The sequence below is a fragment of the Schistocerca piceifrons genome, chromosome 7 (genome assembly GCF_021461385.2).
Source record: "Schistocerca piceifrons isolate TAMUIC-IGC-003096 chromosome 7, iqSchPice1.1, whole genome shotgun sequence".
NCBI classification, from domain to species: domain Eukaryota; kingdom Metazoa; phylum Arthropoda; class Insecta; order Orthoptera; family Acrididae; genus Schistocerca; species Schistocerca piceifrons.
In genome coordinates this window covers 480,359,250-480,384,241 of record NC_060144.1, presented here as the reverse complement: position 1 = coordinate 480,384,241, position 24,992 = coordinate 480,359,250, and the positions used below count along the sequence as shown (strand labels likewise).

At 38.1% G+C, this 24,992-nt stretch overlaps 1 protein-coding gene across 2 annotated transcripts in view; it reads right to left on the bottom strand.

Annotated features, from left to right (window-relative positions):
• Positions 1–24,992, bottom strand: part of LOC124805141 (periodic tryptophan protein 2 homolog) — a 111,510-nt gene that overhangs the window by 48,389 nt on the left and 38,129 nt on the right. For both annotated transcript variants that reach the window (XM_047265608.1, XM_047265609.1), the window contains 5 exons: positions 22,944–23,227; positions 21,119–21,344; positions 20,612–20,816; positions 5,602–5,750; positions 2,482–2,629 (listed from right to left, as the gene is read on the bottom strand). In XM_047265608.1, coding sequence (XP_047121564.1) covers positions 2,482–2,629; positions 5,602–5,750; positions 20,612–20,816; positions 21,119–21,344; positions 22,944–23,227 — 1,012 coding nt within the window. The remainder of the gene's footprint in view (positions 1–2,481; positions 2,630–5,601; positions 5,751–20,611; positions 20,817–21,118; positions 21,345–22,943; positions 23,228–24,992) is intronic.

Below are 24,992 nucleotides of genomic sequence, written 5' to 3'. Positions count from 1 at the left end.
TGTGTGATGATATCCTTCAGGGAGGTGATGACATTTTTTCGCACAGCATTTTGAATATTTCTTGCAGCAGTCATGTCATTGTACTGAAACTCTTCTGGTCCATATAATCTTGAAAATTATCAACAGATTGCAGTGGGGTGCAGTGACTTATAAGGTCACTGTCTTCATCCCTAGTTTCACATCCACTGTCCTCTGTTTTGCTGCGAAGCAGCGGTCATAATTTCAATGTCACTCGTACTGGAAGTGGGGTTCACATGCGTCAATCTTCAGCCACTCATTCAAAATTTTCGTCTTAAACATCTTCAAAACCATAAAACCTGTGGCCCAATTCACTATTTGTGAAGTTGTTATTTCATTAGCACTGAAACCTTAAAAATCACTTTCTTTTATATCTGGAAGAATTTTCCTCCATGACTGGACTAGTGTATGGGACGTAACTGCCAGGCAGCAGATATCTTAAGTACGGTACCTGGAATTGTCAACTTCTTGAAAGCCTCCAAATCATCCTAATCAATTAGCATTCTCAGTAGACCAGGCCAATAGTGCCTTTTCTCTGATGAAATTATGCCTTTGTCCATGGGCTGTATAATGGCACTCACGTTAAGATGTAAAAGCTTAGTTACGATGAGATGATCATCAGATACAAGAATCCTCTCATCACGATGTGAAGGGATGTTATCAGGCAACAGAACAGCCTCCTGTAGCAATCCTTTCTCTTCTAGAAATCATCAAACTTGTACAAAATATGTGCGTAACCAGGTATTGAAAATTTCGCTATTCCTCCATGCTCCTTTTCGGTTGTGATAATGCACATGTTGATCCTTAGCTGCAAAATCTTTGAATGCTCTTTTTTTTTTCCCCCAATCACTTTGTGGTTCACACAAGCATTAACGTTGGTCTTAAATGCAAAGGTAGACAATTCCAATACAGGCCACTTTCGTCTGTATTATAAATTTGGTCTGGTGTGAAATTCTTTTCTTCCACAAATTTCTGGATCTCTTACCAGCAGTAATCAGAGGCCCCTACAGCTTCACTGGGCCAGGAGGGGGCGAGGGGACCATTTTTGGGCACATATCCCGCCTGAAACAATGATATCATATGCTCGTTTCTGGCTAAACCATTGCAAAAGAGCAGCATCTAATTCATCAAATGAAGATTTCCTCATTTTGTGCAGACAGTCCAGAACTAGAATCTTATTTCCTGACAAAAAAAAAAAAAAAAAAACTGTATTTTCTACTTATTCTTTTTAATGTTCAGTAGTCCGCATTCCAATACTGTAATCAGCATTCACTGCAGCAGTTTTCCCCTTCTCTGAAACATTTCAATTCATTCTAATTTTTATTTTAATGTGAATACTTTTCTTTTGTTTCTCCACCATCTCTTTTACAAATTTATTTTAACTTGCTTTGTTGACATTTACACACCAATTAACATCAGAAAACTGAGTTCGTTTCCAATTCACAAGGTACAGGCTGGCTGATAACAATGGGGACAGTACGCTGCTGTCATCCAGCAACTGTTTAAACAATGTAAATGGTACTTCCTATTGTGTGATGCTGTTTGCTAGTGACAAATATTGTACTTTTCTTTAAATAATACACAAATAATTTGCAAACCAGATAATCTGCATATGAATAATCAAGAGGACACTGTATTTTCAAATACTCTGAATATAAAAGTTACATAAAAACTAGACAACAAAAACCAAACACTAAACCCTAGTGTGTATCTTCACAAAAAAAGAGTGACCATGTTACCTCAACTAATATCAAGGATTTAAAGTCACTTAGTCTTGTACAAAAAGGTGTGCATTATTCAGGAACACACATTTTCAATAACTTGCCAGCAGCCATAAAAAGCTTAACAACCAATGAAATTCAGTTTAAGAGAAGCCTAAAGGATTTATTGGTGGCCAACTCCTTCTACTCCATTGATGAATTTCTGAGGAAAACCAACTGATTTGTATATAAGTACAACATAACTTCTGCACAATTTCAGTGCAGTAATGTGTTCACTGAAAATTTGTGTGTGTGTGTGTGTGTGTGTGTGTGTGTGTGTGTGTAAGTATAATCTAACTTCTGCACCATTTCAGTGCAGTAATGTGTTCATTGTAAATAAGTATTACAGTAGTTGTATTACATGTTTCTTACCTTATAAATAAATATAAAACTTTTTTATTTTAAATTCAGTGCAATAGTATTTGTAAAATGACTCTTAGTGTTCATTAAAAAATGACGATCATTCCACTTGGGACCTGTGGAATGGTACATTAGCTTATTTGTTTTAGTTTAAATATTTGTCATGTATTGTTGTTTTTCTGACATGTTCCACATCCTGGAGGACCTCCTCACTATGGATCAATTGGAATGAAAGTAAATCTAATCTAATCTAATCTAGGTATAACTGAACAAATGTAATCTCACAATAACCTATTTTCTTCAACTTCTATTTCTTTAAAATTTAGGATCTACCATATATTACCTCTACAAGTCTTCCAATTTTTAATGACCATAAAAAGATTTCAAAAACATCTTGTCCTCCAGCTGCAACAAATTCCGCACTAGAATCAATTGCCAAACATGAAAACTGAACTGGCCTAGGAGATGTAAATGTCCTAAAGTTGCGGTACCTGCAATATAAGCATAACTTTAACGACATTTTCAGTGAGCTATACATGAGCACTGCAACACAGTTCAATATAACATACTTAAGGGGGGTAGGATGTCAAAGGGGCCGACTTGGAGCAGAAGAGGCACCACAGGACATTTTGATTTCCACTGTCTGTAGTTTTACAAATTAATTCATGAAACTTTGTCAGCATGATCAGGAAGGATTCAGGATACACACTAATAGCAGTGGGAGATCGAAAACAGTAACAAAATAAATCTTTTTACATGCAAAATTTCATCATTTTTTTCACTTACTACTGGCTGCATTTGTTGATATAGGTACACTTTTCTTCGTAAGTAATACAGATTCTTCGATGAATTTTGCACAGCATACAAATCATACTTACAGGTGTATGAAACTCTAGAATTTATTTAATTTATAAAAAAATGAATGAGCTGTAACATTTTAAACTTCGTGTTTATATAAAACTCAAATTTTATAGTTAATTATCTCCATTTTTACCACAGTTTTAATAGATTTATAAAATTCTAGAGTTTCATACACTTGCAAGTATGGTTAGTATGCTGTGCCAAATTCATTGAAGAATGTCTCTTACTTCTGAAGAAAAGTGTACCTATACCAACAAATGCAGCCAATAGTAAGTGAAAAAATGATGTAATTTCGCATGTGAAAAAAAATTATTTTGTTATGTTTTTGAACTTCCACAGCTATGAGTGTGACTCCTGAATCCTTCCTGGTCATGCTTACGAAGTTTTATGAATTTATTTGTAAAAGTATAGAGAGTGGAAATGAAAATGTCCTGTCTTGTCTCTCCTGCTCCAGATCGGCCTGTTTGACGTCCTGCCCCCCTTAATGAGCAAGAGCACAAACAATCTTATTTGTAAAGTAGCATCACAAGCCACCATAAATACACATAACAAAAGAAACACATTCTTATGAAAAGGAAAGTTGCTACTCAGCATGACGTGTTGCGATAGGCACAATAAAAAGACTGTCACAAATATAGCTTTCAGCTAGTAAGGCTTTTGTCAAAATTAGACGATGAAAACACACATACATGCAAATGCAACTCACATACACATGACCACAGTCTCAGGCAACTGAGGCCACACCGCTCAGGCAATCCATCCTGGATTTTCCATTGTTTAATATATTAAACTTTACTGGTTTTGACTATTAGTCATCATCAGAAGTAAAACATCTAGCAAATGTAAAACTTGCAAATTATTATTAAATGTAAGGTTATAAAAGTGTTAAAAGTTCCATGCTAAAGAGAAAAATAAAATAATACTTTGTATCTTCTTATGGAAGTAACATACCAATATGTGATCAAACACTGTTGTAGTAACTTAAAAATAAATTGCCAATGGTACAATGCACAACAAGCAGGCAAGGCTGTTGATTTTATATGACCACAATGACTGAACACATCTTGATTTGCTACTCCTGTAATAAAATATTAGGTATATTTCATTTTTCTCTTTGGATTGCAGTTACTTATAGTTTTGTACCTGTTTATATTTTTGTATTTTCTAGATTTTTAGATCCGATAATCGCTCATTAGAGTTGAAACCTGTTAACCATAATATACCTGCCAGATGCAATCAAAAGATTTGAGGATATAATAGTGTACTTCAAGAGGTCACGTGCTTTAGTTTGACAATGTCAAATTTCATATCCTAACTTAATTAGTCTGTGACAAAGCAAGCTGGGATCTTTTTACTTCCTCTCTTCTTTTGCCACCTGCCTCCTTAAATTCATTTTTTCATTTTTGCCTAATTACCATTAACATACATGAATACAATTTGCATTTTCATAAAAGAGAAAGGTTGGCCCTCAGTCTTAAGAAATATAGCATAAGATCTAATTTTGTGCTTAGTTTTGTGTAGGTCATATGTAATTTATTTTGACCATTCCTGTTTAATACCTTTGATACAGGGTGAAAACATTTGGAAGAAGAACTACTAGTATTTATTTGGCTCTATTCAAAAACACATTAGCAAAATCAGCCCTTAATTAATTCCAAAATAATTACCAGATTTGTCAAAAGCATTGTTTGCATAACCGTATCTATTAATTTCATTATTTAAATAAATAATTCGGAGTAATCTTTGTGGTAGAAGAAACTGTTAAAAAGAAAGAATTTTTTGATGTATTCAGTTAATTGAATGAGTTATGTTTTAATTGTAATTACTGTACCTTAAACATCAAACAATGTATAGTTTCAGTGTCTATTATTGCGAGGATATATAAGGGACCAATTTCTGGTCCCGAGGCATTCAGTCCACGGCCGATTTTCAGATGGGAAGTCTGTATCAGTTTCGAGTAACAGTAATGCATTAACTAAACAGTGGAATTAGTGTAACACAAATAGGCCAACAATGACAGTGTCTGTTCAATTTAATTGAGAAATATGGTCACACATACCTTATTATTCTGCAAAAACTGTGAACTATGCTGTTAGGTATTTATTGCTCACAGATGTTCAACAGCAAACTACTGTAGTAGTATGCTGAATTTGCCTGCAAGCTATAAATGAGGTTTATCATTTACTAATAGTGAACTGGCCATGTATCTGTGTAATATTGGGGGGAGGGAGGAGGGGGTTGTGAACAGCGAAAGTAAAGAACTGTGAAATGCAACTGTTGGCTACATCATTTACCGTAGTCAGTGTTGAACTTCCACCCCCTATCTTTCAGCCAGTATGTCGACACCGAGGACTATCACTGAAGAAATAAAGCAGGTGAACGTCACAAGTTCACTAATACTGTGCTATATTTTTAAAGTTAATCTAGCAAATACCAAGAAGTATTAATCATATCAGGATTCCATAACACGTAATACTGTGCCAAATTTAAGCTTTGGGCCTGTCTTTCAACTTACACATAAATCTTACATTTTAGTACTTAACTACAACGATACACACTATGTTTGATATGAATTCTAGAGTGTATACAACATTTAACACACCTGGCCATATCAAATGCACGAACTGTTCCATCCAGAGATGCAGAAACCACAAATTTTCTGTTAGGACTGAACTGGACAGCAGAGATGCCAGCAGTGTGTTCAGTAAACGTTACAAAACAAAATCCCGTGCTTGTATTCCATAATTTAACCTGTAACAATGAAAGATAATACATGAGACAGTATAGATTTTTTGACGCAGACATACTTAGTGGCTGATTTGACTCAGTTAGTACTCAAGCTGTAGTCATTTCCCACCATTTTTATTTTCTATGGGTTGATAAAGAAACTTCTATAGCAATAAAAGGTATTAATTTTATTTCCTTACTTTTCTCTTTTTTAAAAGAGTAATGTAGGATAGTAATTTCTGCAATGTTTCATTCATTATATCGTCATGATTTATTTTGATAAATTGAAAAAAGTGTTTTAAGTGAATTTCTGTTAGTAGGGGCAAAATTGGACAATTGAAGGTCTGACCTGATTTATTAGTCATCTTAAATTGGTTGATATAAAACTAAACTTAATTTCAAATATCCATTACAGGTTAGTATGTAACAAAATGCCTACAACACACAAACCCAACCTACAACTTAAGCACTAAGTTAAACATTCAGCAGGCCTTCAAAGCTGTTTCGCGAGGTTGTGTTTATCAAAACTCAGCAGAAAAATACAAAATTCCCAAGACAGTGCTGCAGTGACATATGAAATCCAGTGGAACAAATATAACATCTCTGAAAATTCGTGCCTGATGTCAGAGGTGAAGATCCAGAAGATGAATACCAGGTATCATTGAACGGAACGAGTTTTTCAGATTCAGAGTATATGCTTGAACAAGACATCGTTGAAGAACGCAATTATGCGAAGAGATGTGGTTTACCAGTCACAGGGATGTATAACTATCTGGAGATAAAATCTTGAAAGAAAATTACTGGACTGTGTTTAACTTATTGAATGTCATGCTACTTCATCTAAGAAGGTCTCTCCCATCTGGTTCACAGGTATGGTGCTAGATGTAAAAAAAATGAGCAACACAATGAAGCATCATTTGTCAAATTCACTGAAACCAAAATCAACTTTTAAGTGGCCAGAGATGGAAGAGTGCTGCCTAAACAAGGGACAGAGGGTTGTAGGTCTACTTCATCCACAACTCCTTTGAAGAGGTCTAACAAAATTCAATGCTAACTTTCCTGAGTGGCAATCAAGTTTGTACATTAATTTACTCTTTCCTGGATTTTAGAATCATCAGCTTTTTTTTTTTCATTTCTGTTCACGTTGTAAACAGCAGTTTAATGCTGCTTTGTAAGGTATTGTTAGCTTAAAAATAAACTTTATTCAGCTTGATGCATTATATAATTTAAAAAATCACAAGGTATATTCTTGAACACAAAAACTGGAAATCACAGAGACAAAATATGCTTCCCTTCGGGATTGTAAGTCTGACCAGCTCCACAATCTGGTAGCTTTGTAGGATACAAAACTTTCAGGAGGAAGTGTTGTCTTACACTCAAGCTGTTGCAATGCTGTATCTGCTTGTGGTCTAGCACTAAACATTGTGCACCATAAATGCAAAGCTGCGAGTCTGAGTTCAATTCTCTATTTAATTTTTTAAACAACATATCATTTGTCTACTGGACGTATCAGTCAGATGGAACTTCAAAGATAATTTCCTTCATGTAATGGAAAAAACTTTCACAAACATTTCCTTGAAACAGCTCATTGCTGCGTTAAGATCAGAACAATTTATGTTTAACAATTTCCTTCCTATGCAGCAGCCATTAACCATTGGTCACCAGCAGCACTCAGATAATTGGGAAGTGGCCCACCTTGTGCACGTTTCTGCTCTCACATTGACAAGTAAAAATTTTTTCATTATTTTAATTTTATTCCCCGAGTGCAGTACTTTCGATAAACTGTGTGAACACAGTGCAGTAACACAATAGTGCAGCTATAGTTCACACAGCATACAACCTTTGAAGCGCATAACCTACAATCACAATTAAGTGATACCTAAAGCAAAATTGAGTGCGAAATGTTTATGTTTGACACACTGGCAAGTACATTGCCAAGAGCATATTTATCAATTATAATTTTTTTTACTTGAAGTTCTAGTATTTGCCTTGCAGTAACACATCGGAATTTGCATACTTGAATCTTTTAAATGTTGTTTAAGCAATTAAAATACAATCTGAAGTGGAAGGATGTCTTATATTAGTGAAATATTGTTCACTTTCAGTTTAACAGAGGAGTGAAAGCAGCAGTGGTTGCTGGAAACATCAGTGCCATGTGGTGGCAGTGGTGGCTGTGGCGGCGGCGGTGAGTGTGCTATCTACGGAATCATGGCAGAACATTGTTTTCTTGCTTCAAGAAAGATTGCTCTGTCATGAATGATCTTCCACATTAATACTTTATTTATCCAAATGCAAGACAACTTTTTCTTCTGATTCTCATGGTCAAAAAATTCGCCTGTGGCTTAGATCCAAGGGCAAAGAAGCTCTGAAAAATGCCATTACAAGCTACCACTAGTTGTTATTTAGGCACAGATGCTGTTGTATTAATGTTTCAAATATTGAATGTTACGAATTTTTTATCATGGGGGAAATTCAAACTTAATATTGTTCGTCTTTGAATTTAGTAGTTTTTTGAATATTCATACCAATAAAAATAAATTTCTTTACATGCCATCAAAATGAACATTTTAAGGAACTTTGAGATGTTGGCAAGCACGGTAAGTACAGTTTAAATGTAAATGTACATTCATAAGCTGATGCAACAATAATAAGTGTTTTATTGCCTTAACTTAATTTCATATTCATGAGTACATGTAAGTTCCACATTTGAACATGAGCACCCCTATAAACAAGCTCTTTCGAGACATTGTTACTTCTGTGAGAGATTTCTACCTTGGCAGATGATCAATATGAATCTTATGTTATCCGCACTGCATGCAATGGGTGAAACTTGCTCGATGTACCAATCACCCTTTCTCAACATCATTTGTGCTTCTTCCACTGACATCTAGGCCAATGACAGCAGCGCTCACTGCAATTTTTGTAGATAGTACATTCGGATTTCCCCCTTTGTTTCAGTCTACTTTATTACTTTTGTAAAATGCCAATGTTTAGTCCACTATGCTGAAGCACGTTGACTATACTGCGAAGCTGAAAAGAGAAGTGATTTTTCTCGAGGAAAAAACATAAAATTGTACTGCAGGACAGCGATATGGAATCGATGAGAGTAATGTAAAATGGTGGTGATGGTCAAAAGAACAACTCTTAGCTTGTTCGAGCAACATAAAAACATTCATGGGCCAAAACATGGTCTCTATTATACATTAGAAGTTGTGCTGAATGATTTTGTTTGGGAGCTGTGACAGAAGTTCTTGTTAATTGTTAAAGTTAAAGCACATGAATTTGTATGACAGCAAAAAGTTATTAATTTCAAATGAAGCCGCGACTGGATTGCCCATTTCATGAAATGTTGGGAATTTTCTCTTCACAGACGCACTTCAATTGCACAGAAACGGCCAGAAAACTACGGGGAAAAACTCATCAAATTCCAGTGTTTCATAATCAGATGGCACACGAAAAATCATTATATTTTTGGTCAAATGGGTAATGTGAACCAACTCTGATGTATTTTGAAATGCCCTCAAATTACATGGCAGAAGCAAAAGGGAACAACGATGTCAAGATATTGTCCACAGTTGGTGAAAAGCAGCACATGCTGTCATACTTGCTTGTACAGCTGATGTCCATAAACTGCTACCACTGTTTTTTAATGCAAGACATTACTGAAGTCCAAGGCATTTCCAAAAAGTGCTATTGTATGCATTAGATCAAGTGGCTGGTTCACAGAGGACTCGGTATTAGAGTTGATTAAACTTTTACAGCAATGTCATTCTGGCTTGTACTAAATTCGTACACAGATCATACTACTCCAACTGTAAACAGAAAATTAGTAGAGGACAGAACGGACTTCGCTGTATTTCCAGGAGTGGTGGTAATTCTACAGTCATTAGATGTTTGTTTAAATGAACCATTTAACACTTTCCAACATGAACCATAGTGCATGGAACTGTACCAAAAGGCCTTGCTGTTTTTAATATTTTAAACTACTACCAGTCTTCAACAGTTTCTGTTATTGCAATAAAACAACCTGTGTTGCTTCCAAAAGAAATCTATATATTAAACAAAAATTTTAATAAACAAGTATGCTGCTTGTTTTATCTACAGTAAGCTCCTTTGGCTTTGTTTTAAGATGCAGTTTTGGTCTTTGTATGATAAATTTTAAACCATGGTAATTCACACAATGCCACTTTGCATCCGCTACACAGGTAGCTTTTGTGTGTGTGTGTCTGTATGTGTGAGTGTGGGGGGGAGGGGGCAGTGGGGGAGGGGGCAGTGGGGGAGGGGGCAGTGGGGGAGGGGGGAACCACACTCCTCCAAAACGTTTTTTTGTCTCTCAGAATACACACTAAAAATTCTTTTCATTTCTGTTTCTTGCCTATTAATGGCTGAGCTCTAGCAAAACACATCATCTCAAGTAAAAGGGCAGTGCAAGAGAAATATTTTGCATCTCTTGTTGTTGTTGTTGTTGTTGTCGTCTTCAGTCCTGAGACTGGTTTGATGCAGCTCTCCATGCTACTCTACCCTGTGCAAGCCTCTTCATCTCCCAGTACCTACTGCAGCCTACATCCTTCTGAATGTGCTTAGTGTATTCATCTCTTGGTCTCCCTCTATGATTTTTACCCTCCACGCTGCCCTCCAGTACTACATTGGTGATCCCTTGATGTCTCAGAACATGTCTTACCAACCGATCCCTTCTTCTAGTCAAGTTGTGCCACAAACTCCTCTTCTCCACAATTCTGTTCAATACCTTCTCATTAGTTATGTGATCTACCCATCTAATCTTCAGCATTCTTCTGTAGCACCACATTTTGAAAACTTCTATTCTCTTCTTGTCCAAACTATTTATCGTCCATGTTTCACTGCCATATATGGCTACACTCCATACAAATACTTTCAGAAACGACTTCCTGACACTTAAATCTATGCTCGATGTTAACAAATTTCTCTTCTTCAGAAACCCTTTCCTTGCCATTGCCAGTCTACATTTGATATCCTCTCTACTTCGACCATCATCAGTTATTTTGCTCCCCAACTAGCAAAACTACTTTACTACTTTAAGTGTCTCATTTCCTAATCTAATTCCCTCAGCATCACCAGACTTATTTCGACTACATTCCATTATCCTCGATTTGCTTTTGTTGATGTTCATCTTATATCCTCCTTTCAAGACACTATCCATTCCGTTCAACTGCTCTTCCAAGTCCTTTGCTCTGTCTGACAGAATTATAATGTCATCGGCGAACCTGAAAGTTTTTATTTCTTCTCCATGAATTTTAATACCTACTCCAAACTTTTATTTCGTTTCCTTTGCTGTCTCACTCCCTTCCCAACCACTGCTTCCCTTTCACGTCCCCTCGAACTCTTATAACTGCCATCTGGTTTCTGTACAAATTGTAAGTAGCCTTTCGCTCCCTGCAATTTACCCCTGCCACCTTTAGAATTTGAAAGAGAGAATTCCAGTCAACATTGTCAAAAGCTTTCTCTAATTCTACAAATGCTAGAAGCGGAGGTTTGCCTTTCCTTAATCTTTCTTCTAAGATAAGTCGTAAGGTCAGTATTGCCTCACGTGTTCCAGTATTTCTACGGAATCCAAGTTGATCTTCCCAGAGGTTGGCTTCTACAAGTTTTTCCATTTGTCTGTAAAACTGATAGTTCAGTAACTTTCACATCTGTCAACACCTGCTTTCTTTGGGATTGGAATTATTATATTCTTCTTGAAGCCTGAGGGAATTTCGCCTGTCTCATACATCTTGCTCACCAGATGGTAGAGTTTTGTCAGGACTGGCTCTCCCAAGGCTGTCAGTAGTTCTAATGGAATGTTGTCTACTCCTGGGGCCTTCTTTCGATTTAGGTCTCTCACTGCTCTGTCAAACTTTTCATGCAGTATCATATCTCCCATTTCATCTTCATCTACATCCTCTTCCATTTCCACAATATTGTCCTCAAGAACACCGCCCCTGTATAGACCCTCTATATACTCCTTCCACCTTTCTGCTTTCCCTTCTTTGCTTGGAACTGGGTTTCCATCTGAGCTCTTGATATTCATACAAGTGGTTCTCTTTTCTCCAAAGGTCTCTTTAATTTTCCTGTAGGTAGTATCTATCTTACCCCTCATGAGATAAGCCTCTACAACCTTACATTTGTCCTGTAGCCATCCCTGCTTAACCATTTTGCACTGCCGGTCGATCTCATTTTTGAGACGTTTGTATTCCTTTTTGCCTGCTTCACTTGCTGCATTTTTGTATTTTCTCCTTTCATCAATTAAATTCAGTATCTCTTCTGTTACCCAAGGATTTCTATTACCCCTCGTCTTTTTTCCTACTTGATCCTCTGCTGCCTTGACTATTTCATTCCTCAAAGCTACCCATTCTTCTTCTACTGTATTTCTTTCCCCCATTCCTGTCAATTGTTCCCTTATGCTCTCCCTGAAACTCTGTACAACCTCTGGTTCTTTCAGTTTATGCCAAGTCCCATCTCCTTACAGTCCCACCTTTTTGCAGTTTCTTCAGTTTTAATCTACAGTTCATAAACAGTAGATTGTGGTCAGAGTGCACATCTGCCCCTGAAAATGTCTTACAATTTAAAATCTGGTTCCTAAATCTCTGTCTTACCATTATATAATCTATCTGAAACCTTTTAGTATCTTTGCATGTGGTGGCACAAAAAGGGTGTTGTGTATTATGAACTGCTCCCCAGGAGACTCTCCATTGCAGTTGGCTTTTGTTGCAAAAACCTTAGATGCCTTACAGTCACAGTGTAAGAAAAACAGCCAAGTAGGCTATATAAAGTGTTGCCACTGCATGAAAATGCCCGCACTTTGGGCTTCAAAACAGACTGTCGTACTCACGTAGTAGGGAATTGCGGTAGATGGAGTGGACCTAATTAACAAATTATTGTACCACAGTTGTGTATTCACAAAAAACTAAAAGTTACTCCAGCAGAAGCAGAAGAAAAGATGTAAATTTAGCATGATACACCCATGATGTAAGTCGACGATCATAGATTTGTCAAACATATTCTATGTTTTTCCGAAGTGTAGGTTATACCAGTAGGAGGAGGAAGCATTTCCATAGCTGATATGTTCCTCTGGTGGTATATAAAGTCAATTAATCAGTTTTGGTCTTCTCCTGCTATAATTTTACATTTTTTTGTGAATGCACAATTAGGCACAATAATTTGTCCACTGGGTTTCTTTATACAATTACTCCAACTGCAACATCTCCATACTCCTCTTGTTTGACACAAGCTGATTCAAAGCTTAAAATACATAAAGTCTTACTAATTTGTGACAGTTTAGCAAACTTTTCCAGGAAATGGTTTCCAGTTGATAGTCTGGAGAGTCCCAATGTACCAGGTCGTGGTTCAAGATCTCTGATGTCTAAAAGATTTGCATGATAACTGTCATAAATTGACATGGGGTGCTTTCCAGTTAACTTGTAGAATATAAAGGTATTTACCATCACCATTAGTATTATGTGGAATGCAAACTTTCTCCACCACAGCACGGTTTGAAGCTCAAATGCCAAGTATGACAGTTGCTGGTCTGATATGCCAACACCCAACTTGTTTTTATTATAGTACACCACACAGGCTGGCTTTGCCTGCTTCCCGCCTCTCTTAACAGAGAAGTGTGGTTTGTATTTATCATGTGCACATTTCTTTTGTCAATCCCTGTCTAGATTTTCTTGTAGTTCCCACAAGAGCAGCTTTTCCAGCTTCCAGTTCTGAACCAAGGATTGAACTGGTGTAGAATCTATCTGTAAACAAAGTGTAACCTTTTCCTGGCAGATTCCCAAGCAGTGCCTTTAAGAGTGTTACTGCGTCGTACCTCTTACCTCCATAAACAGAAATATTCTAGGCGCAACGTGTCTCTGACTGAAAAAATGTACACTTTTATCCCATATTTGGCTTCTGTGGCATGTACTGCTTGAAATACACATGGCAACAATATTTGCACATGCTTTCATCTATTTTAATATTTTGAGATGGTGTATATGCACATTAGAAATTAGCAGGCTCTCACCTTGTGCAGTAGGTTATAGCCAGCCTCTCCTGTTTTTCTTAGCCACTGAATAGTCACTGATGTGAAAGTTTCTCAAAATAGAAAGAAACTTGTCACAGCTGAAGATGTTCATACAGAAATTACACAACAACAGGAGTCTTGGATCAGTGGTCTCACATACACAGTGTTACACTCACACACAAGCCGCAACTTCCAGAAACTTCATTATTTCTACGAGAGTAACTACTTTCCACTTTGATTGTGAGCAGTCCTTTCCACTTTGATTGTGAGCAGGAAGATGAAAGAGAATTTGTGCTTCGTAATTTATTATGCTTTGTTGCACATACGGATTATTTCGCTGCTTTATATGATCCACAAAACTGTCTGTAAGTAAACACAAAATGACATCTCGAGATGCGCTATTCCTGTCTAAACTGCACTTTCCATATTGTCCTGAGAACAGATGGATATCTGGAACACAATCATTAGTCATCCAGTGTTCCTCAGAATCTGTACAGGACTAAGTTCTCGGCCTTACACTTTCCTCGGTCTTCCGCACTCTTCAGGCATTGTATCAACAGGAATAATGGCAATATTTGCCTCTGAAGAACTTTGACACCCGCTCTCAAAAATCACTTCCAACAGTAATTAAGTATTGAAAGCTCTTTCAATAGAAATCTGAATAAAAACACTGCATATTTTGCTATATGAAATCCTTATCTGGACAGTCAAAAACCACTACTTTAATAACGTGTGTCATCATCAAATCATGCAAATCATTATCCTTTCAAAAATCAACATATCTTTCTTCAAAATCACACAACAACACAAGCAAATTTCATCATTCATCAATCCCCCACTCCGAAAACCTGAGTTGATCACCCTTGACCAGCATGCCCGTGCCATCTAGTGTCAAATACTTCAATTACAGAATGAGATTTTCACTGTGCAGCGGAGTGTGTGCTGATATGAAAACTTCCTGGCAGATTAAAACTGTGTGACGGACCGAGACTTGAACTCTGGACCTTTACCTTTCGCGTGCAGGAGAGCTTCTGTAAAGTTTGGAAGGTAGGAGACGAGGTACTGGCAGAAGTAAAGCTGTGAGGACAGGGCGTCTGTGCTTGGGTAGCTCAGTTGAGCTAAAGGCAAAGGTCTCGAGTTCGAGTCTCGGTCCGGCACACAGTTTTAATCTGCCAGGAAGTTTCACTTCAATTACAGTTTCTGCCGTGGCTCCCACATCAAACAGAGCCTGTAAGGAAGGAAGAAAACGACTGAGAATGTGCACCCATAAAATCAAGGCCATCAGATTTTCAGGCAGGTAAGGTACGCCCGTATTTTTATGGGCATCAGCTCCAAAGCATTAAGGACAAACATGAAAGACACACAATGGCTGATGCATGATGACTGGCAATTAATGCCTGTAGTACATGTCAAATGTGCAAGCTTGTCTTAAGTGTGTGAGTGGATTGACCGATCTCGGACATGTATCCCCAATAAAACTATCAACCACAGATTTAAAAACTGCTTTGTTTTTAATGTGCCTGATGAAGATCTCTACAAAGATTGTAGCAACAAGTAATTGAGTGAAGATGACACAGAATTGTCTGAGTAATGTTTAAAAACAGTATTATCCATTTATGATAGTTCAATGAAACTGTTTTGTGCTTTTGCTTTTCATTTCTAAGTCATTTTGTTTTAGATACGTGACAGTATCCAGCCAGTTGGTGAGCCTATGCTACTACAAATGAGAAAGACATGGTGAGTGTTTCTCACATGCATGTTTATGCGATAGTTATTTATGTCTTTTTGTTCTATTGTGTGTTGTAAATTTGTATTCTTGTTTGCACATTATTGGGAGTTTCTCCGTATTGAGACACACATGTGACGTCACCACTCACAGAACACATGCTTGTATTGCTAATTATGGTCCCCTGTATTCTAGGCAGCTGTGCCCTAATTTTTTTGTTGAACAACTTTGAGAGATAGGAGACGCTGCATGATAAAGATTTTCTACAGTGATGACAATACCTACAACTACAATGTAAACAACTACGCATGAGCAGCACCTATTAAACTGAGGGGATCCGACAAATGAACAGTTCCAGTGATTCCATCAGAAAGCAGGTACATGGCCCATGTTGTCTGTAGTTCAACCATGCCTAGACGGTCAATGCTGTGGTTCAATAACATCAGCATTGTTACTTTGTGCCAGGAAGGGCTCTCAACAAGGGTAGTGTCCAGGTGTCTTGGAGTGAACCAAAGTGACGTTGTTCAGACATGGAGGAGATACAGAGACAGGAACTGTCAATGACATGCCTCGCTTAGGCCTCCCAAGGGCTACAACTTCAGTGGATCACCACTACCTATGGATTATGGCTCTGAGGAACCCTGACAACACTGCCACGATGTTGAATAATGATTTTCATGTAGCCATAGGACGTCGTGTTATGACTCAAGCTGTGCCCAACAGGCTGCACGATGTGCAACTTCACTCCCGACGTCCATGGTGAGGTCCATCTTTGCAACTACAACACCATGCAGGGCGGTACACATGGGTCCAACAACATGCCAAATGGACCGCTCAGGATTGGCATCATGTTCTCTTCACTGATAAGTGTCACACATAAGCCTTCAACTAGACAATTGTCGAAGACGTGTTTGGAGGCAACCTGTTCAGGCTGAATGCCTCAGACACACTGTCCAGCAAGGGCAGCAAGGTGGAGGTTGCCTGCTGTTTTGGGATGGAATTATGTGGGGATGATGTATGCCGCTGGTGGTCATGGAAGGCGCTGCAACGGCTGTACAATATGTGAATGCCATCCTCTGACCGATAGTGCAACCATATCGGCAGCATATTGGCGAGGCATTTGTATTCATGGACAACAATTCGGGGCCCCATTGTGCATATCTTGTGAATGACTTCCTTCAGGATAACGACATCGCTCGACTAGAGTGGCCAGCATGTTCTTCAGACATGAACCCTATTGAACATGCCTGGGATAGATTGAAAAGGGCTGTTTATGGACGAAGTGACCCCACAAACCACTCTGAGGGATCTACGCCGAATCGCCGTTGAGGAGTGGGACCATCTGGACCAACAGCGCCTTGATGAACTTGTAGATATGCATGCATCAATGCAAGAGGACGTGCTACTGGGTATTAGAGGTACCGGTGTGTACAGCCATCTGGACCACTACCTCTGAAGGTCTCACTGTATGGTGGTACAACATGCAATGTGTGGTTTTCATGCGCAATAAAAAGGGTGGAAATAATGTTTATGTTGATCTCTATTCCAATTTTCTACACAGGTTCTGGAACTCTCAGAACCGAGGTGATGCAAAACCTTTTCTGATGTGTGTGCATACTTTAAATCAGGTGCAATACTCTGACAACCCAAAATGTAACTGTCCTGGATGAAAATACTATACTTCATTGAAAGAGAGAGAACATGAGTTGTGCAGCCCAAAAAAGTCTTAGCAGCCCCAGTTCTACTCTGAATATTTTGATACATATTGTGAATTCTCACTGCTGTCAGTGTTTGCAATGTAATGGTAATTTTAAGTGTCCAACAGGCTAAATTTAATTCCATTCAAGTTACTACAAGTAAGTACCACTCCCAGCAAATCCCTGAGATGTGGGGCCATTTTATACTTTATCCATCATATGATGGCTATCTGTTTCAGATTTTAAGTGTGGCTTGAAATGAGGGTAACTCCCCCCCCCACCCCCCCTCCCTCCCAGCAACCACAATACATTCTATATCACTGGGTGCCAACATGTTTGCTATTAAGGCAGAGTTCTAACTGACAGGTCATGGACATGAATATTGCACTATAATATTGTGCTGTTCTTAGCCTCACACTTTTGTGCAAAATATTGAAATGATATTTTTTGCATATTTTAAGCTTTGAATCAGCATGTGTCAAACTAGAGGAGTATGGAGATGTTGCAGTTGGAGTAATTGTATAAAGAAACCCAGTGGACAAATTATTGTGCCTAACTGTGTATTCACACAAAAAAAAAAAAAATGCAAAATTATAGCAGGAGAAAACCAAAACTGGTTAATTGACTTTCTATACCACCAGAGAAACATATCAGCTATGGAAATGCTTCCTCCTCCTACTGGTATAACCTAGACTGTGGAAAAACATAGAATACGTTTGACAAATCTATTATCATCGAGTTAGATCCTGGATGTGTCATGCTAAATTTACATGATTTTCCTTGACTTTTCCATTGAATCTGAGTGATTTTCACTTAAGGTGTGATACTGGGTTATCAATTTATGGTTTTGAGTCCATGAAAGCCATTCCATGAAGAAACTACAATTAATTTTGTCTTTTACTGCACAAATTACATGTCTCAGCCACCACTGGGGCTATGAGGGAGAGAAAAATGATGCAGCTGTTCAGTTCAGTAGCTGTGAGGTAAGGTGTTCGCATTTTGAAGTGGAAGCTACATCTTAGTTTTCAGTTCTATTCTTGATGGAGACAAACTTTTGCATTTTCTGTGACAGAGCTACATGAAGTCGGATTGAAAATAAACAAGATAAACCTTACGAAAACCTCTTCATCACGTCTTCTTGCTACTTTCAGTAACGTATAGTATAAGGTTGAAAGACATTATATAGCACACCTGATAAGGTCTTTTCTTCTTCTTCTTCTTCTTCTTCTTCTGCTGCTGCTGCTGCTGGAGTAACTTTTAGTTTTTTGTGAATATACAATTGTGGTACAATGATTTGTTAATTAGGTCTACTCCATCTACCGCAATTCCCTACTACGTATGATGGTCTGTTTTGAAGCCCAAAGTGCATAACATCTTACTAACCTGTGACAATTTGGGCACACTTGTGATACAAATACTTTGTGTTTTATTGTGATAGATTTTCATCCTAAAGTTATCATGCCAAGTTGTAACACATTTATATTAGTGCAGTGCATATTTTATAGTGTTTTTTGATTAGTTTATTGAACACAACAGTAAACAAGAGATAGTTTTATCATAAAAGGAACAAGATATTCTCTCACATTATTTAGAACAATCTGACAACGCTCAGATAGCTTACAGATTCCACACTACTAGTTCAGAGTTAAACCATGTTTGAAACACACTTTCGTTTGCAAAGTAATTTTCTTCACTGCTTATTATGTGAAAACAGCTGAGTGCAGGTGGGCATTCTCAAGCAGTATCAACACCTTATATAGCCTACTTGGGTGTTTTTCTTACAATGTGACTGTAAGGCACCTAAGGTTTTTGCAACAAATGGCAGCTGCAATGGACAGTCTCCTGGGGAGCAGTTTGTAATACACAACACCCTTTTTGTGCCACCAGATGCAAAATCTTTCTCTTGCACTGCCCTTTACTTGAGAAGATGTCTTTTGTTAGAGCTCAGCCATTCATTTTCTCTCAAGAATTTAACATAAAGGCACCGTAACTCGTCACCAGTATCAATACTGCACAGGAATGCTCACTGAACAAACTTATGATGTTCAAACAAGAATGCAATAATAGTCACCTCTTTGAGTTTTATTGGTTAGAATTACAGCACATGGTACACCTACATCCAATTTCTGAAACTTGCCTGTTGAATGTAAATGTCAAATGAAGGCTGTTGCAGTGCTTCATATATGTCAATTATCAACATTTTCTGAATGTGGGAAATCATTTATACAGGAATGATTTTTCTTGATACAAGAAATCCTTTTCTGATGTGACTGACTGTTAACACTCATCCCACACACAATACAAATGCTTCAAGCACCTCTGTCGCCTTCACTCCTCTATTAAACTCAAAGCGAACAATATTTCACAAATATCTGACATCCTTTCCCCTCAGATTATATTTTGTAATGCTTAAACAATGTCCACAAGTTTCAAATATGCAAAATACAATACATGGCTGAAAGGCAACTACTAAAGTTTCAAGTAAAAAAAAAAATTGCAATTGATAAATACATTCACATTGCTCTACTCCACAAGACAAACAAACATATGGAGATTGTATAACAACCCAATTATGTTTCAAGTAGCTTTTAACTGTGACTGTAATTCACACACTTCACTATTCCTCAAATTGCATACTGTGCGAGCAATGTCTGTGCTACTGTGTTATTGAACAGCATTCACTTAGTTTATTGAAGTTAGTTTGCATGATAAATTGAACTAAAATAATAAATAATTTTATGCAACAAATGCTAAAGCAGAAATGTGTTCAAGATGTGCCACATTGTGATCACCTGAGCAGACATCTGCTGGTTTCAGGTGGCCAGTGGTGAATGGCCAGTGGTCGCTGTATGGAGAGGAAACTAGCATAAATTGTTTGAATCTTACTGCACTGTATGTTTCACATGACAATGTTACAGTATAAAGTCAAGTGCTGGCATGCCAGTCCGAAATGAGAGAGCAGAGAAGGCTGTAAAGAAGAAATCAGCGAATTGCATGCTGACCGACCACCCCCCTTCCCCCCTCCCAGGACGACAATGCGATGGCAGCACCCTCTATGCAAAGGGGACTTAAGTGCCATGCCAAATGTTTGCAGCCCACTTCTACAGCAGCATGAAGATTAGACACTTCAAGACCAGCGACTTAGGAATTTTATATACTGAAGAGATTTCTTATTTTCTTGTCGCCCTTTGCTTGTGATACTTCTGTGTTATTGTCAAAGTTAAGTATTGTCATCGATTCATTTCATAATACACCTCTTTAACATGATTTGCTTGAATTGTTGTCTAGCGATCCAAGAAGCAGGTTTCCTAGGCACTCCAAATTTGATGAGTAGGCAGGATACAACAACAATAACAAAGATGACCTAGTGAAGACCCAAGGTATCAACATGTCTAATACATTTTCATTCACACTATTCTTCCTAAACAATGGAACTCACCTTCCCATCATCTCCACCAGTCACAATGTGCTGACCATCAGGGGAGTACGAGAGACATCGCATATTGTTGAAATGGCCTTGTTGTTTCATAATGTAAGTTTCACTTTGCCATTCCCATACTAGCAACTGTCCAAGTCCTGGGCTGCCAACTGCCAACCAGTCACCCTCTCGATTTAGTGCGAGGGCTGATATTGCTGTATCTATACTGAAAATGTACAACATCTAATTGCCTTGTTTCATAATGATGAAACACAAACAGAAATATGCTATTTAACTAAATGTTTACTAATCGGTGTAATCTATTGGCTTTGTGCAATAAATGCTTTATTTAGGAATGTAGTGAGTAAACAAGTTTTACAGTTTACAAAACTGTAAAAATTACATGCAAAGAAAATTGGGGAAAATAAATTCCCCTCACTTCACATTCACTTTCAATCGTTACTCTTATAATGCATGCACTGCAAAAGCTGAGTGTTGTATAATTAATTGAAGGGCATCAAGTTTCACCTTAAAGAATGTATAAGGTTGACGTCAGGAAGCTCGTGCAGGAGAAATGCACCAGTGGAATATCCTGTAACTAGAAGACGAGTCTTGCGGTGGTAAGTAGCAGCAGTAAGCCTGACACCGAGCTGGCCTTTAAACTCATCACAGAGGTAATGCCTTCCTAGTCTTGTGTAGAACAGCTTCTCAAAGTCCTGTGATGCTCTTGTTTCACTTGACAAACTGCTTTCTTCTGTAAAAACAAACCAAAAAGCATGTATGTAAGAAGATGCCTCCTCCCTCCAAATGCATAAATGTTATTTAAAAGATTTAAAAGTGTGTGTATGTGTGGAGGGTAGGGGGGAGGGGGGGGGAGACAGTAAGATGATTGACAATAACATAACTGTGCCTAAGGTTTATTGAAACTGTCAAAAACGTAAGAATTTTTTACCATGATTACATGCATCTTATGTGGTTGTTTTACCGGCCCTTTCTCACCATAAACCAAGTGACTTGTTTGATCATGTCCCAGATAAAGGTTCTCTATTCAAATGAGTATGCTGATTGCTTCAAGGCATTTAGTTAGTTAAGATAATTATCTGTTTTTGCCAACTTATTAAAGGTAGCTTATTTGTCTAACAATGGGCATCACTAGAGAAATGATGCAGTTTTATTGTTGAAGTATTTCATTTCCCTTGTATTCAGGGAGCAAATATTTGATTTACAGTCACACTTGATCCTAATGGTCCTTGTGGCAGCAATTCTGCTGTAAATTCATCTCTCTCAAACAGAAATATAAATAACACTTCAACACAAGAATAAAGTAGCACACAACAGCACAGATCAGTAGTAATGACTACTGTAAAATGGAAACTTTCATGGACTGATATGTCACACTTACTAAAATATTCTGGGCTATTAATGCCATGGTTGGATGAATTTCTTATTGAAGCCCGTTTCATCCATGTCTGCAGATCACATCTTCAAAGAGGGCAGTATCAGTTTTGATCAACTGATGCACACCCTGGCATACTAATAACTGAAGTAAAAATTCCACTTCCTGCATGATCCTGTGCAGAGGTGTGGCGTCACATTTTGAATGCTCGAGTGCAATTGGCTGTTGTCCAATAGTGCTATTGCCCTGTGGTGGAAGACTGGTACACCTCATCTTCAGCACCGGAATCCAGATGTCATTAAGTTTCACATCCTACCCCTTCAGATGAAAATCATTGGGGTGTTCAAAAATTTATATGGCCTCTCTGAATAGCTTTTCAAAGAATCCACTTGTGGCTGCTAGTGCCAGTATCCTACAAAATCAAATCCATTGGTCTCCTGCTTGCAAAGCATGTTCTGCAACCACTGACCTGCATTTCTCCCCTTCTATAGTTGTTCTTTTGTTCCTTTAGTTGTTTTTCGACTTCTTTTGGTAGCACCCATGTACACATATCTGCAACTCCACAGCATCCTGTAAATTCTTGCTCCTTCTAGCAGTTTATGAGAATCCTTGGTTGACTTTACGTGTTCCTGTATCTTCCAGGTGGATTTTGTAGATTAAAGTGATATTCCCTTTAGTGAAGATTTTTCCTATGCATGAGTAACATCCTTAATGAATGGCACAAAAACTTTGGATTCCTGAGATGTCTGAATACATTTTTGCAGCTGAGAGTTAGCACCACAAAGTAGCTGAAATACTGTACACCTATGGAAAGCTTCTACATATTGCAGTTTGTCACCTAATGTGGCACATATACATGTATCAGCTCTGATAATTTCTTACTGAATGCAACTAAGACAGGAGTAAAACTTTAAACGTACCATTATTTGCTAGAAAATGAAAGCAGAGACACTGTACCTTTTCTCCTTGGTGTATCATCTTCAGAGCCACTTTCATCTTTAGTTTCTCGCAATTTTTTTTGTGGAGGTTCTCGAGCCACTAAGTCGTCTATACCAATGTTGCATTCCCAAACACAGACTTGTCCATTGGAACTAACTGTAGTTAGGTCTAAAGAATTATCCTCAAAAAAGCAACCCACCAGGGAATCTGTGTGGCTACCCAGTGAGTATGATTGAAAATTTGCCAATTTTTGTAGACTGTACAATTTTGTTGACATATCCTTTGAACCAACAGCCAGAATCCTGCAAAAAATGTTTTATGAAACCATAAGCCAATAAACACTTCAACAAGAAGAACTTTAGCAAATACAAAAAACTGAGTAAAGGATGTGGCCTGTATGGGGAGAGTAATGCAAAGCATTTGTTAATATTTTTTATGGTGGTGACTGTGTGAAAGTACCCTAAAAAGAAGGTCTGAAAGAAAGAAAGAAAGAGTAAAGGCCTGAGACAGGCCTTTGGCTTAGAACCAAAGCGACCAGGCCTTGTCAACGAAATCCTCATTACTGCAGAATGTGGGTCAACCAGAGGTTGGCTTTGATGTGGCAACCAGCTGTCTGTCACTGTGACCAATACCATATTGTCTCAAAATATAGACTTCCCAATCAACAGGTGCATTTACCTGTTGTGTTCTCCCACTGAGGTCTGAGGTAGCATTGACAGATTGATTTGCCATATCAGCAAGCACACAATCATGGAGTGGAAATCAAGCAAACAGAAAAACTTATCATTGAGGTGAAGAAGTACAATTTATTGTATGATAAAGATGATGTAGGTCAAAAGAACATTTTGAATTGTAGAAGGCCAAAACAGAGGGCTTTAGTGCTGAACAGGATTTAAATGGTAAATACTTTTGCAAAGATTTTAATTTCCACACATGCAATAAGTTACATAAAAAATAGTGAAGCACATCACAGTATTATGTAATGGAAATTAATCAGTGCATCTTACAACTAAAAGTATGTCATGGGATAATGATATGCACATATACAGATCAGGCTTTCTCTCTCACCACAGACAACACAGTGACCAACAGCATTCACTTAATGACCAAGAGCAGTGGCGTTTGCACAGAGTTGTCAGTGCTAACAGAAAAGCAACACTGCATGAAATAACTGCAGAAACCAATGTGGGACTTACGATGAACATAACCATTAGGACAGTGCTGCAAAATTTGGTGTTAATGGGCTATGGCAGCCGACTTGGGCACCTTTGCTAACAGCGCGACATCACCTGCAGTGCCTCTCTGGGCTTGTGACCACATTGGTTGGAACCTAGACGACTGGAAAGCTGTGACCTGGTCAAACGATTGCAGATTTCAGTTGGTAGGTAGGGTTTGAGGTTGCACAAACCCATGAAACCGTGGGCCCTTTTTGCCGACAAAGCATTGTGCAAGCTGGTGGTGGCTCCATAATTGTGTGGAAAATGTTTATATGGAATGGAATGCGTCCCCTGGTTCAAATGAACCTATCGCTAACTAGAACAGGTTATTTTCAGCTACTTGGAGACCATTTTCAGACATTCAGAGACGGAATTTTTATGGATGAGGATGCTCTATCTCACTGTGCCACAGCTGTTTGCAATTGGTTTGAAGAACATTTTGGACAATTCGAGGGAATTATTTGGCTACCCAGATTCCCTGACATGAATCCCATTAAACATTTATGGGACATAATTGAGAGGTCAGTTTGTGCTCAAAATCCTGTACTGGCAACACTACCGCAATTGTGGATGACTATAGAGGCATCATGGCCGAATCTTCTTCCAACGACTTGCTGAGACCATGCCGTGTCAGGTCGCTGCACTACATCGGACCACATGAGTTCCAACATGGTACTAGGAGATATCTCATGCCTTTTGTCACCTCAGTGTATATTGTGTTAGAGCATAACTATAAGTGCAAGTACATAATCAATAATGTGATTGTAGAACACCTAAATAGAAAGAACCACTGCCTTTGTTGAAATTTGACTTTATGTAAGGCAGTTATGTGTGTTATTTAAGTGAAAAT